The sequence below is a fragment of the Tupaia chinensis genome, unplaced genomic scaffold (assembly GCF_000334495.1).
Source record: "Tupaia chinensis unplaced genomic scaffold, TupChi_1.0 Scaffold000067_2, whole genome shotgun sequence".
Taxonomy (NCBI): domain Eukaryota; kingdom Metazoa; phylum Chordata; class Mammalia; order Scandentia; family Tupaiidae; genus Tupaia; species Tupaia belangeri.
This window is the reverse complement of record NW_006159527.1, coordinates 582,061-595,824: the sequence shown is the minus strand read 5'-3', so window position 1 is coordinate 595,824 and position 13,764 is coordinate 582,061. Positions and strand designations below refer to the sequence as shown.

The 13,764-nt window shown below is 45.5% G+C and overlaps 1 protein-coding gene across 5 annotated transcripts in view; it reads left to right on the top strand.

The window, feature by feature from the left end:
* Positions 1-1,835: 1,835 nt before the first annotated feature.
* PLA2G4C (phospholipase A2 group IVC) overlaps positions 1,836-13,764 on the top strand; it is a 32,432-nt gene continuing 20,503 nt past the window's right edge. Inside the window, exons 1-6 of one of the 5 annotated variants that reach the window (XM_014583247.2) lie at positions 1,836-1,983; positions 5,162-5,200; positions 6,265-6,376; positions 6,619-6,755; positions 7,867-8,056; positions 12,287-12,407. In XM_014583247.2, coding sequence (XP_014438733.1) covers positions 5,193-5,200; positions 6,265-6,376; positions 6,619-6,755; positions 7,867-8,056; positions 12,287-12,407 — 568 coding nt within the window. In that variant the 5' untranslated portion in view covers positions 1,836-1,983; positions 5,162-5,192. Of the gene's footprint in view, positions 1,984-4,263; positions 4,299-4,343; positions 4,531-5,161; positions 5,201-6,264; positions 6,377-6,618; positions 6,756-7,866; positions 8,057-12,286; positions 12,408-13,764 lie in introns of those variants that run through there. The other 4 variants (XM_014583244.2, XM_014583242.2, XM_014583239.2 and 1 more) reach the window with 4 other exon arrangements.

Genomic DNA, 13,764 nt, shown 5'->3' with positions numbered 1-13,764 from the left:
GGACCCAGGACCCCAAGAGGAAGGTGGAGGAGAAGGGATTGCAGTGTGGCCATTCCTTTGGGGGAAGATTTCTCACTTTCTGTCTCTGGTGAGTGCAGACGCCATGTAACAAAAATCTCTAAAAAAATAATAAACCTTAAAAAAATGCAAACTGAGTTTCACTTAAAGCCTATTTATTTCATCCCATTTAACCTGCAGCTGGACTCACCCCAAAAGTAATGGCCAAGGAATTACCCACAAGAGACTATTCCAAACTCCCAAGATGGGGCCAGGTGGGATTCCAAAGAAAGTGCTGTTGGTTTAGTCCGTCCAAAGCACTGGTTGGGAGTTGCTCAGTGTTATCCCAATCACTTGTTTGCACATTTGATATTATATTTCCCTGTATCCTTCAGTCCTCCAAGTTTGCAGAGATCCAGTCTTCACCCAATGCTGGCTTAGCTCACTGCGGGGCTCCTCTACCCAGGGGCCTAAAATTTAGCAGTCAGGTCAGCCTGTATGCGAGCTGTGATGGACCCTGGTCAGGACTGCTCTCGGTGGTACCCGGGCACTAGTGAGGATAGTACAACAGCAAGGGAGAAAGCAGCTCATGTCAACAGCAGGAAGATGCTGCGTCTGGAGCTTCTCACTGCCATGGAGGCCTCTGTGCCTCTCCATGGGATAGAGAAAGATGGCAGACAAAGATAGGGAACTTTTCTGCAGTCAGGGAAGGGACTTGGGCAGATCTGGGAGTGAGAAGATCATGCTGACGAGAAGTATGCAGACATTTAGAGATGAGCCTAGAGTTGATGGAGCAGTGGGGATTGCCTGCTCCTTGTAAAATCTTTTTCTGCCTTGCAGAAACTGTCAAGACCCAGCAGGGTGGGAAGATGTGCAGGAGGACGTTGGATGTTTGTAGGAGCCACACCAGCAAGCACATTGCCTGTTCACACCCCACTGCAGTGACTGGAACTTAAGCACATGAACACACAAGGCTGGGCCACACAAAGTCTCCCTCTGCAAAGGTTACTGGAAAATGCAGTAACTCACTAGGAAGCCACTGCTTAGCAATGACTGCTATTATTGGAGCTCACAATTTAGTTTTTGCTGTAGAGCACTTGCTGCAGACAGAGACAGAGGGAAAATGAGAAAGCACCCTCTGGGGGAGAGGGCCAAGCTGAGCTCACAGATTTTTACTTTTTTAATGTTTTTGCCTTAGAGCATGTGTGCTTGCCAGAGAGAGAGACAGAGGGGAAGTAAGAAATCACCCCCCAGGTAAGATGGCCACACCACAATCCCTTCTTCCTCCATTTTCCTCCTGGGATTTTGGGCATGCATGCATGTTTCCAGTATGATTTTCAAGCCATTAGGTCTAGGACTCAAACCGTGGTCAGTCATTTGAGAGTCCAGTGCCTTAACTACAACACCACCTGCTGGTCCTCTAACAGACTTTTTACAATAGACATCAAATCAATGAGAGTTGGCTCTACGTGTTCTTACCTCATTTAACTCTCCCCCACAACTCTACTTATTGTGACCATCAGCCTCATATTTCAGGTAAGGAATTAAGTTAGAGGGTTCAGTTACTTGCTACAAATCTCCACTGGTAAATGAAGGGCTAGGTTTGACCAGGACCCTGGAGCTCTAAAGACTTCAGTCTGACCTGTGAAATAAATAGTTTACTCTGTTCAGCTTTGAATGTTTCTCCAAACTCCACCCAGCTCACTATGATAAGAATGTTAAGTTCGCTGCCAGGTCCAAGCAACTCCAATGAGTATCTGCTTTCAAATGCCATTTCCTTATCTGGGATGTCGGGCATGATGTGAGTGGTGATGCGTGCTCTTATCTGGACTTGGCAGGCAGGGCAGGGCTGTTCTGGGCACTTATCCATCAGCAAAGTACCCTGCCATTTTGGTAATAAAATCAACAACAGCACAGGTGGCTGCCAGAAACATCCTGTCATTGGAAAGAGGTGCTGAGCTCCTTCCATACAGACTCCCAAGCAAGGTAAGCTGGTGCCGGGGGTCAGAATGGCAAAGGCTTGGTGGTTTAGAAGGTCCCTTTCTGAGGGACCAGCAGATGATGTGATGGTTACATCACTAAACTGCCACATGGCTGATTGCGGTTCAAGCCCCAGACCAGGAGACCAGCAGACTTGAAGCTTACACCAGGCATGTGCGTGCACATGCATGTCCAACATTCTGAGAGGAAGAGAAGGGATTGTGTTGTGGCCATTCCCCCCTGGCAGGTGATTTCTTGCTTTCTGTCTCTCTGGGGAATGCATGCACCTTATAGCAAAAATCTCTTAAAAAAATAAAAGGTCCCTTGTCTCTACCAGAGCTTCAGGTGCAGAAGACCAGTTGTGTGTGGAAAGAGGGCACTGCCATCATCTGAGACGGGAAGGTGAATGTGTGGCACTTAGCAGCAGAGCACTGTGCCTGAGGACAGCCTCATCCGGGTTTCAGGAATTGCAGGAGTGTTCAGGAACTGATTGAGTTAGCTTAGAAACGTGTGCCCCAGAGCGTGCTTTCACTGATAGATTTCACTGTGTCATCACTGGCCTGAGACTGTGGTTAGTTATCTGGGTCACTGTTGCTAATAGCCAACGATTGGACTGGGACTGCTTCCAAAGCAATTCTGCTGGTAGCTTGGAGCTATAGCCAAAGTCCAGTTCCTTTGAAAGAGGAACTTTTTACACACATTTGGAAACTGCTTTGCCAGTCACTAGTGGAGACTGTGGGTGAGTCCTGTTATCGCACTGAATCATCTAGACCTTGGGGATAATTGTGTCCAGATTACAGGGCCATTGTGGGATTTCAGGGACGATGGGTATGTGAATGCTAAGCTGGTATGACAGAGAACCATGTTGGTCTTTCATGTCCCTGACCAGGCATTCCATTTTTGTGTATCTTAGCCTTCTTTCTGTAAAGTGAGAACAAAATAACACCCCACACACACACACACACACACACACGAAGGGTTGTTAGGACAAAATGAGTTGGTACCTAAATTGTACTTAGAATAGTGCCGTCACACAGTCAGCAGCAAATACTGTGTTGGTCCTCATTCCATCAATATTACTGTGCAAATGGCCAAGTCCCACTGTTGCTGGAATCCTGGGTGAGGGTAGAAATACTGGCTTAAGGAAAATGGAGTGTCTAATACTTACAGAATGCTATACTGTAACAAGTGTAATACTATATAGTATAACATGTCAGTTTGCAATGTATTATGTATAACATGCTCTACTGAAATATATGGTCATATTAGTGATTACTGTCGTTGGTGATGACCAGTTATGAGAGGACAATGGAGGAGAAGGAATTCCAGCCTGGCAATGCCCCCGGGGGATGATTTCTCACTTTCTGTCTGCCTGTCTGTGTCTCCGGAGAGTGCCTGTGCCTTGTAGCAAAAATTTCTCTTAAAAAAAGAAAAAGATAATCTTGGCCCAGCCGCACTGGTGCAAGAGGTAGGGCATCACTGCCCGTTCCTGGGGCTGTATGGGAGGCCTGGATTCAGTCCCCAGACCAATCTAAACAGGCTTGGTGCGGGTTCAGCGTGTGTACCTGGATTCCGAGCTCATTGAGAGGCTGGGGAAGCAGGGTTGTAACATGGTGAGACCCTGTTTAAAAAATTTTTTTTCCCTCTTCCTCACAAAAGTTAAGAGAAAACAATATTTTTTTCTGTAAATATGAAATATTATAAACCATCTACTTAAGTGCTGTTTTGGCTAAAATAAGAATGAGGTTTGAGGAAAGGGGAGAAAAGAGTGAGTTGAGAGAAAAGCAGAGTAGATGAATAAAAGTGGAAGGAAGGATAGGAGATAGTGAAGGCAAAGGTGACTACCATTTATTGAAGCGCCTTCATCCTAAGCTTGTGTCTTTCTGGACGGTTTCCATGATATTCCATTTGAGCACTGTAGTCATTTGAGATAGGTGCTTTTATCCTTATTCAATAGGTGAGGGAACTGAGGCTCAAAGAAATAGACTCTTGTCAGTGGTATGTCAGAGACAGAGTCAATTATACATCAATAAAAGTGGGGGGAAATGGCAGAAAAACGTTTAAAAGCCCAAGAAAATTCTGAAAAATGAAAGTGGGAATGGAGATAGGGAATTTGATGAAATATTTTTAAATATGTCAAAACAGTATTTTTTTTTAAAGCACTGGGACCAGCAGATGGCGTAATGGTTACATCACTGGACTCTCACCTAGTCAACCGCTGTTTGAGTCAGAGACCGGTGGCTTCAAACACGTGTATTTGCATGTGTGCCCAAGATCCGGAGAGGAGAATAGAGAAGGAATTGCGGTGTGGCCATGCCCCCGTGGGTGATTTCTTGCTTTGTCTGTTTCTCTCTGGCGAGCTCACACGCCCTATAGCAAAAACCCTCTTAAAAAAAGAAAAAAGAAAGAACAAGAGGAGGAGAGACGGGATGCGTGGTAGAAGACGCTTGTGGGAAGGACAGGAATGCTCAAAACCGGCCCTTGTTCTCCAGCCATGCTTCTTCCTAGGAATCCTAGACACTTGGAACCCCTGTCGCCTGGGTCGAGTAGCAGGCCAGTACTATCAATAGAACCCAATTGCCCCCAAACCACACCCACGCCCACGCCCTCTCCATCCTCTGCTCTACCGCGCACGCGCCCTGGAGCCTACGCCTCCGCGCAGTCGCGCACGCACCTGGCACTTGTCACTGCAGCTGACGCCCTAGGTCCTGACTCAGGCAAGCGTTTAGGGTGGGGAGGGTTGTATTCGTCCGCAGGAGCGGCTGTAACAAAGCACCTGAGACTGGGCGGCTCAATCAGCAGAAATGTGCTGTCTCACAATTTCGGAGCCAGAAGTCGGAGATCAAGGTGTCAGCGGGGTTGGTTTGTGCTGAGGTCTCTGCCTGGCGTGCAGAAGCAAGTCTCACACGGGCTCTCCTCCGTGCATATCTGTGTTCTCACCTCTTCTAAAGACACCAGTCAAAGAGGATCAAGGCCTCCCTCAAGACCTCGTTTCAACTAAACCACCGTATTAGGAACCGTATCTCCAAATACAGTCCCGTACTGAGGTCCCAGGGGTTAGAAGGATCAGGCGAGGGCATAATCCGCCCAGTCCTCCTCACTTGTCTCCATTAGCCCAGCGGTGGGCAGAGGACCGATAAGAACTGCTTTTTGTTTGTTTGTTTGTTTGTTTGTTTTTTGGCAGAGGGCCTGAGAATCTCCCGACCACAGTGGACATGGAAAGGTAAGTTCTCTCAGAGAAACTACAAAGGAAGCAGAGCAGTCAGTGGTAAGTGCAGGAGATAACAGATTCTGGCAAGCCAGATGCCAATTCAGCATGCCTGGACCAGCTCTGGGGAGGTTAGTGGTTTCCTACCATCGCACACCTGAATGTTAGTGCCTGGAGGAGTCAAGATATCCAGAATTGTTTCTATGGTTAGAAATCAAGACTGGGTCCTACATCATCTCCAGGACTGTTCAGCCTGAGAGGCACATGTTTAAAATAAAATGAAGAGCAGTAGTTGGGGACAATGAACCACATGCAGCCTCAAATCAGCACTGTCTAATAGAGGTAGAAGGGGAGCCACACACATAATTTTGAATTTTCTGGTTATGTTTAAAAAATAAAAAAAGAAACAGGTGCAATTAATTTCTCTAATTTTTTTATCGCAGTAAAATACACATAACACACTTACCATTTGACAGTGAGCAATGCAGTGGCATTTAGCACACCCACAGAGTAATATGCAACCATCACCTCTAGCTAGTTCCAGAACATTTTCATCACCCTCAAGAAAACCGCATGCCCGTTAAGCAGTCACCCCACTTCCCCCTCTTCCCAGCCCCTAACAACTAATCACAAATCTGCTTTCCATTTGAATGCCTGTTCTCAGTTTCTGTGACTATATGCCTAGGCCTGGACTTGCTGAGTCCTATGGTAATTCTGTTAAGTTTTTGAGAAACCATGAAACTTTCCACCATGGTTGCACTATACTTTAATTTTAATAGAATATTGCATTTATAGTCACTATATCCAAAATATTATGATTTCAACAAGTCATCAATATAAAAAGCATGACTCAGACTGAAATGTTCTTTATTTTGCCATAGGTTTTTGACCCTGGGTATGCATTTTTCACTCACAGCACATCTGATTTCAGACTGTTTGCTCAATGCTCAATGACCATGCATGACTGGGGGCTGCCTTCTTAGGCAGCAGAGCTCTAGATCAAACTGTGTTTTATCCTTTCCCTCGCTCTCTGCAAATTTTCTAGTTTGTTGTCTCTCTTTTTATTTTCCCCTGGGAAGTGCTGAGGTCTCCATAATTCCTGGACTCCAGAAAGAAGAGAAGGCAGCTGTGGAGAAACGCAGCCCCAAAGTGTTGAAGGCTCTGAAAAAGCTAAGCATCCAGGCCAATGAGGTGAGGTGGGGGGAGAGGGTCCTGGGGATTCAGGACTGCCCCTTCTGTGCCTGTGCCCAGGGCCCTTCTCAGCCAGGGCAAGCTGGAGTGAAGAGAAGAAATACAGGGGTACAGACTTACACCACCAGAGTGGTGACACAGGCCAGCAACAGTCCTGCCCACAGGAGAGTAGGACACCCTTCTTGCTCCTCACCCCACCTCCATACTCTGAGCCTCTAATTGGTCTTCTCCCCAATGTCTAGGCCCCAGTGATTGCCATGCTGGGCTCAGGAGGGGGGCTGCGGGCCCACATCGCCTGTCTCGGGGTCCTGAGTGAGATGAGAGAACAGGGCCTGTTGGATGCTGTCATGTACCTCGCAGCAGTCTCTGGATCCACTTGGTAAGTGTGCTTCAGAATGGGAGGGTGAGGAATGCTTTCTCCTAGCAAAAAGATTTTTTGCTCCTGACACCAAATGTGTGTTGTCTTTTCCAAAATCCCTTCTCCAGCTCTTTGTCACCAATTGGGTGTCCTACAGTTCATTTCTTTTTTTTTTTTTAATAAAAAAAAAAGCTTATTTATTTCTTCAGAAAGAGAGAGAATAAGATTTCTAATAGGGTCTTCATGCCACTTCACGAGGGAATGAATTGTGGCATGCTCAGGGAAGTTCTGGGATGTGAACCCAGGACCTCTTCCGAGTGGGCCCAGTTGCATTGTCACTGCATCACCACCAGGCCCCACAATTCAACCCAATCCTGATACTCTCTACCTAAAGTTAGAGTTGAGGGAGTGCCATCCCATCAGGCCGTTCCCCCACTTAGGATGCCAGTCACAACTCCCACGCCACCAGCGGTTCTGACTGGCTGTGACCTGGGACTTCCTGTGACCTCCTGCTCATGTTCAATAATTTGCTGAAATAGCTCCTAGAACTCAAGAACATGCTTTAATTATATTTCCAGGTTATTATAGAGGATACAACTCAAGAACAGCCACATGGGAGAGGTGCATAGGGCGAGGCGTGGGGAAGCCACACAAAGATTCAGTGCCCTCTCCAGGCAGCCACCCTCCCAGTATCTCTACCTGCTCACCAACACACATGCTCTCTGAACTCTGAACCCTGCTGTCAAGGTTCCATTATGGAGACATGATGGATGGCGTCATTGGCCATTGGTGATTGAACTCAAACTCCATGCTGCAATCCCTTCTCCTCCATTCTCCTCTTGGGATCTTGGGTACACACGCACATGCACCCAGCATGAGTTTAAGCCACCAGGTCCGGGACTCGACAGGCGGTCGACTACATGGGAGTCCAGCAACATAACCATTATGCCAACTGCTGGTCCCTTGAACTTTTTTTTTTTAATGTAAATTAATCATCCATTTCCTCTGTTTGATACTCCATCCATAAGTCATTGTCTGAGGTTACTGACTCTCTCCCACACACCGTCCTCAGCCTTCATCATCTACACGTCCAGTCCTGACCCACTCTCCTTCCATCTCTCTGTCCCCCCAGGGCAATGTCTTCATTCTATACCAATAGTGGTGACACAAAAGCTATCGAGGCTGAGCTGAAACGTCGATTTGACCAGAAAGAGTGGGACTTGGACAAGAGCCTGGAGAAGACTGTTAAAGCAGCAAAGTTGGAGAATTACTCTCTGACTGACTTTTGGGCCTACCTGGTTGTCTCCAAGCAAACCAGAGAAGTAAGTGGCTTCTCACTGGGGACTGGAGCTGGGGGCCAGGGTGAGGGAGCTCCAGGCATAGGGTTCCAAAGATCTGGACCAACACCAGCTTTGAAGTCTTCCATAGCTTTCAGGTCTCCCAAGTCTGGGCACTTAGCTCTTGTTTTGACATTATAATTAATCAGGATTGCTTTGGTTGCAAGTTAAAGAATTTGACTCTAATTGATTTATGCAAAAAAGGTAATATGATTTATTGGAAAGATACAAGGGCATCAAGGGCAGGAAGGATGATAAGGGATCGTGACAGAATATAACAGAACCAAGTGAAGTGTCAGTCCCTGGGCAGATTGTCTCTGCATTTCTCCATGGCCTCTGGATGTCTTGAACTTAATTTATTCTTCACTTTCAATTTATTCTTCACTTGTATGTGGCAAGTTCAAAAAGTATATGGATAGAAGAGTTAAAGCATGAGTTTATTTTGGTGCAAAAATTTGTGAAATCCATGTATAGCTTTTTCATGATGCACATTTTCCGTGAATTTTTTAGAGGACCCCTTATAATCTGTTCTGTTTACTCGACAGACGGGATTTTTCTGCTTCTCCACATACTTAGTGGAGAGTGTTTTCCCCAGCCCCAGAGCACCATTGTTTTCACCTTCAGAACTTCCAATCAAGTGACCCCATGACCCAGGCCCCAAATACCTGAAGACATCACCTGGCCAGCTCATTGTGGGGCAGCCGCTACTCAAGGGCCAAGCATCTGTGGCTGCCTGGGCAACCTCAGTGTGGGGTGTAGGAGGAGGGTTACGATGACTGTGGGATGGAAACCCAAAATGGATTTTTCTCTCCAATGAATTCCTTCCATTTTAACTGTTGGATGGAGCCAAACAATGTCACAGTCTCAGAAACGGGAGCAGAGAGACATAGAAACCTGAACTAGGAATGAGGATAAGGGGAGAAAGGAAACTGGGGTTACTGGTGGCTGTGGCAGGATTTACAGTGGATTACGTCATCTGGAAAGCGGGAGCTATTCAGCAGTGACCAAGGGAATTGGGTTCCTGTGGTCGAGGTGAGCATGAAAGTGGAATATTCTCTCTTTTTAATATTGACAATTTGTTGTTGTTTAAAGTTTACTTATCTCTTCCGTAAGAGAGAAGACAGAGTGAGACAGAGACAGGCACCCCCAGTACAGTCTTCATGCCATGATCCACCTGTCTCTCTTGGCCCAAACTGTGAGCATGTGTGTGCCCATGGGCTCAGGAAGGTCCCAGGACATGAACCCAGGACCCTTCCCATGTGGACTCAGTTGCATTACCACTGCACCACCTTCTGGCCCATTTGTTGTTCTTTAAGCCTTACTGAGGCACAATTGATAAATATATATACATAGATATGTACATATACATACATACATGCATACACACACATATATATATAATTAAGCACATATATTTAATGTTTTACAACAACATTTATACTTGACTGAGTTTGGACATATTTATACACCATGATACCATAACCACAATCAAGGTGCTAAAATATACTTATCACTTCTAAAAATATCCTGTGTTTGTGTGTGCTTTGTTTTGTGTGTGTGTGTGTTAAACACACTTAACATGAGATCCATTCTCTTTAATTATGTTAAGTGAAATAAGCAAGTCACAGAGGACAAATACTGCACAAATCAACCTGTACGAAATACCGAAAATAATAAAACTCAGAGAAGCAGAGGACAGAATGTTGTTTGCCAGAGTCTGAGGGTGTATGTATGTGGTGGGGGGATTATTGCTCAGTGGATATAACATTTAGTATGCAAGATGGATAGTTTCTAAAAAGCAGCTGTGTGACAGTATCTACGGTTAACAATAATGAATCGTGCCCGTTAAAATATGCTAAGATGTGTGTATTCTGGAAGTTGTACACACAAGCCCTGCTATTCACCTTCTGTAAGTGGCATTTGCTCACTCAGGTTAAAGCAAAGACAGGAATGTTTGTAGCCTTCTCTTGGGAATCTCCCATAGGATAAACTTTTTCTTCCACCCAGTTACCCTCTTCTGTTGTACTAATAGGTTCCTAAGGGTTTTCAGGTGGGGATTCTCCAACTCAAACACTTTCAATTGCTTGAACCCCATGAAAATATATGTAAGGGCAAATGAGCTGAACAGACAACTCTCTAAGAAAGACATACAAATGGCCAAAAAGTACATGAAAACATGCCTGACAGCTGTTAATAAGGGAAATGCAAATCAAAAGCACAATGAGATAACATCTAACCTCAGTCAAAATGGCCAAACTTAAAAAAATAAAGAATGATAAGTGCTGGTGAGGCTATGGTGAAAAGGGAACTCTCCCACGCTGTTGGTGTGAATGATAATTGGTACAACTGTGGAGAACAATATGGAGGTTCCTCAGAAACCTACAAATAGAACTACCATACAGCCCAGAATTCCACTCTTAGTTATCTACCCAAAGGATAGGAAAACTCTCAGTTGGAAAAATACTTGCACATTCATGTTTATTGCAGCATTATCTATAATTGCTAGGACATGGAATCAACCCAAATGTCCAAAAATAGATAAGTAGATTGAAAAAATGTAGCACGCTTATTCTATGAAATACTATTCAGTCATAAAAAGCACTGAGACCATGACATTTGATACAAAGTGGACAAATATGGAAGATTTAATGCTAAAGGAAGCCAAGTCAAACTATGAAAGAGAGGCTTTGTATGTCTCCACTTGAATATATACTTAATGTCTGCGCTCTATGGCAGAAACTGAAAGACTGGCAGGTTTAATAACAGGGAGGGCAACTATAGATACTAGAGGTAGTATAGGGGAGGACAGGGGATGAGTTAGAGGGGAGGGAGGGGACCAGGGAAGAAAACAAATGATACATTTAATTGACACAAAAATGAAAAGTTATTTACTGATGATAATGTATACGGCAATATACTGTATTTGTACTGGGAAAAACCATGCTGTACAGTGTAAAGATGTACAGTGATGAAATGTAAATACATTTTTTAAAAAAGTATGTAGGTAGCTCCAAGATAGCCATGGTGTTGTTCGCCTTGTTCACCTATGCCTTATAAAAACCCAGACTTGGGCCAGCCCCATGGCCTAGGGGTTGAAAGAAACAGATCCCACGTGGCCAACCACATGGTTGAAATCCTAGCCTTGATGGCTTAAAAAACATGCCCCACATGTGTGTGTGTTCCCAGGATCCCTCCAGCATGGAAAAATGGAGAAGGGATTGTGCCATGATCCTCCCCATCGTGGGGCGCTTTTGCCCTCTCTCACTCCCTGTCTCTGCCTCTTTCTGATGAGTGTATATGCCCTTTGACAATTAAAAACAAACACAAAACCTAAGCTTTGCAGTCAGAAATCTTCACTTAAATCTTGGTGCTGCCATTTTTTTTTTGGGGGGGGGGGGGGGGTTTCTTTTGCTATAGGGGGGGTTTTTTTAATGCTATATGGCGCGTGTGCTCACCAGACAAACAGACAGAGAGACAGAAAGTGAGAAATCACCCCCCAGGGGGATGGCCATGCCACAATCCCTTCTCCTCCGTTCTCCTCTCGGGATCTTGGGCACACACGCACACACACATGGTGTGAGTTTTAAGTCACCGGGTCCAGGACGAGAATTGTGGTCGACTACATGGGAGTCCAGTGACATAGCCATTATGCTAACTGCTGGTCCCAGTGCTGCCATTTTTAACTGTGTGACTTTGGGTGCATCCCTTTACTTTTCTGAGGCTTAGTTTCCTTAGGTGCAAAACAAATGAAAGAAAACATCACCTAATAAAGCTCCATTATATTGAGAAGGAAACCAAGGGAGGACGAGATGAGAAGAACTGTCCAGGCCTGCCCAATCAGTAAGTGGTAGATGTGGAGACCAAACAGGGCAGTCTGTGTCCAGAGCCTGCACTTTTAACCATGCCCAAGTCACCTTCCCAAGGTGCAGGAGCAGGACAAAAGTACACAGGGAAGGCTGCAGTTGACACTTCCCTGGAAGGGAGAGGTATTGAGGAAAGGGACATCAAGAAGATGACATCCATTTTAAACCACTCATTGATCACCTATTATGTGCTCTGAGCTAGTTCAAGTGGGTTTTCAAAGATGACTAGGAAAGAAAAGAAAGGACATTCTCACAAAAGGCAGACCTTGTGCAAAAATTCCACCCACGAGGGGAGGCATAGTAGCACACATGCACTCCCCCAACACTCAACCTTGGTACTTTCTCTCCAAAGCTGCAGGACTCCTGTTTGTCCAGCATGAAAAAACAAGTGGAAGATGGGACACTGCCCTACCCAATATTTGCAGCCATTGACGACGACCTCCAAACTGCATGGGAGAGGAAAAAGGCCCAGAGTAAGCAAACCATTGGGGAGATGGGAAGATGGGAGCAGATTGAAGGGTATTGAGTGAAATGTGAGGGTTTCTCTGACCTCCCTTTTCAGGAGCCCAGGCAGAGTGAAGGACTTGTAGAAGATTGAGTGGAGGGAACAGCATACTCAGTTTACAGGAGAGCAAAGAGAAATTCCAGAAGCAACCAGAGTACACACACTTGTTTGTGCAGATAAGAAAATTATAATAGGGACTAGCAGATGGCATAATGATTACATTGCTGGACTCCCATGTAGCCGACCACGGTTCAAATCCTGGACCTGGTAGCTTAAAATTTGTGCTGGGCACGTGTATGGACATGCCCAAAATCCCAAGGAGAGAATAGAGGAGATGGGATTGGATTATGGCCATTCCCCCTGGAGGGTGATTTCTCACTTTCTGTTTCTCTGCCTCTGTCTCTCTGGTGACTGCACATGCCCTGTAGCAACAGTCTCTCTCTTAAAAAAAAAATTTTTTTTTTTAAGTTGTAATATGGGATGTTTGAGGTACAACAAACTCACTTTTTTCTTTTCTTTTCATTTTGTCAGAGAGAGCATACTCTTACTAGAGAGAAACAGAGACAGAGCTTTCTGGGAGAAAGCACCCCCAATGGGATGTGGTCACACCATAATCCCTTCTCCTCCATTTTTCCATCCTACTGGGACTTAGGGCACACTTGCATATGCACCGAGCATGTTTTTCAAATCACCGGGGCTGGGACTCTCACTGTGGTCAACCACATGGGATCCAGCTCTCCCAGCTCTTAACCAATAGGCTACAGAACTCACCCATCACTTTTTTCTTTTTTTATGCTTATTTATTTATGTATTTATTGAGAAATAGAAGCACTCCCAGCAAGGCCTGGTCATGCCATGATCCGCTTCCTCTAGTTCTCCAGCCTGTCAGGACCTTGAACACGCATGTACAGCTGGTGTGCTTTCAGGTCACCTAGTCTGCAGAGTTGAACCTTGGTCAGCCTGTGGCTGTCAGCTCGACAGTTCTGCCTGTTCCCAGCTGCGCCATAGTGGCTGAGCCTCTGTGTCTGACGATCCCTGTGTGACTCACCTCTCCTCATTTTAATCCATTGTCCTCTTTTCTGTCACCTCTGGGTCAGATTTTCTTGTCTCTTGGGAGGAATCTCATAATTAGTTCCCTACTGGCCTCCCTGTTCCAAGCCATCATCTCCTGCCATGGCTGCACAATAGAAGTTTCCAGAATAAAAATCTGACCACATGATTTCCTTCCCTAAAGTATTGTAAAGACTCGCATTGGGATAATGGATTAGGCTTGGGCTCCCAGATGAACCTCCGTGCTGTCGCATGGCAGTGATCTTTCCCTGCCC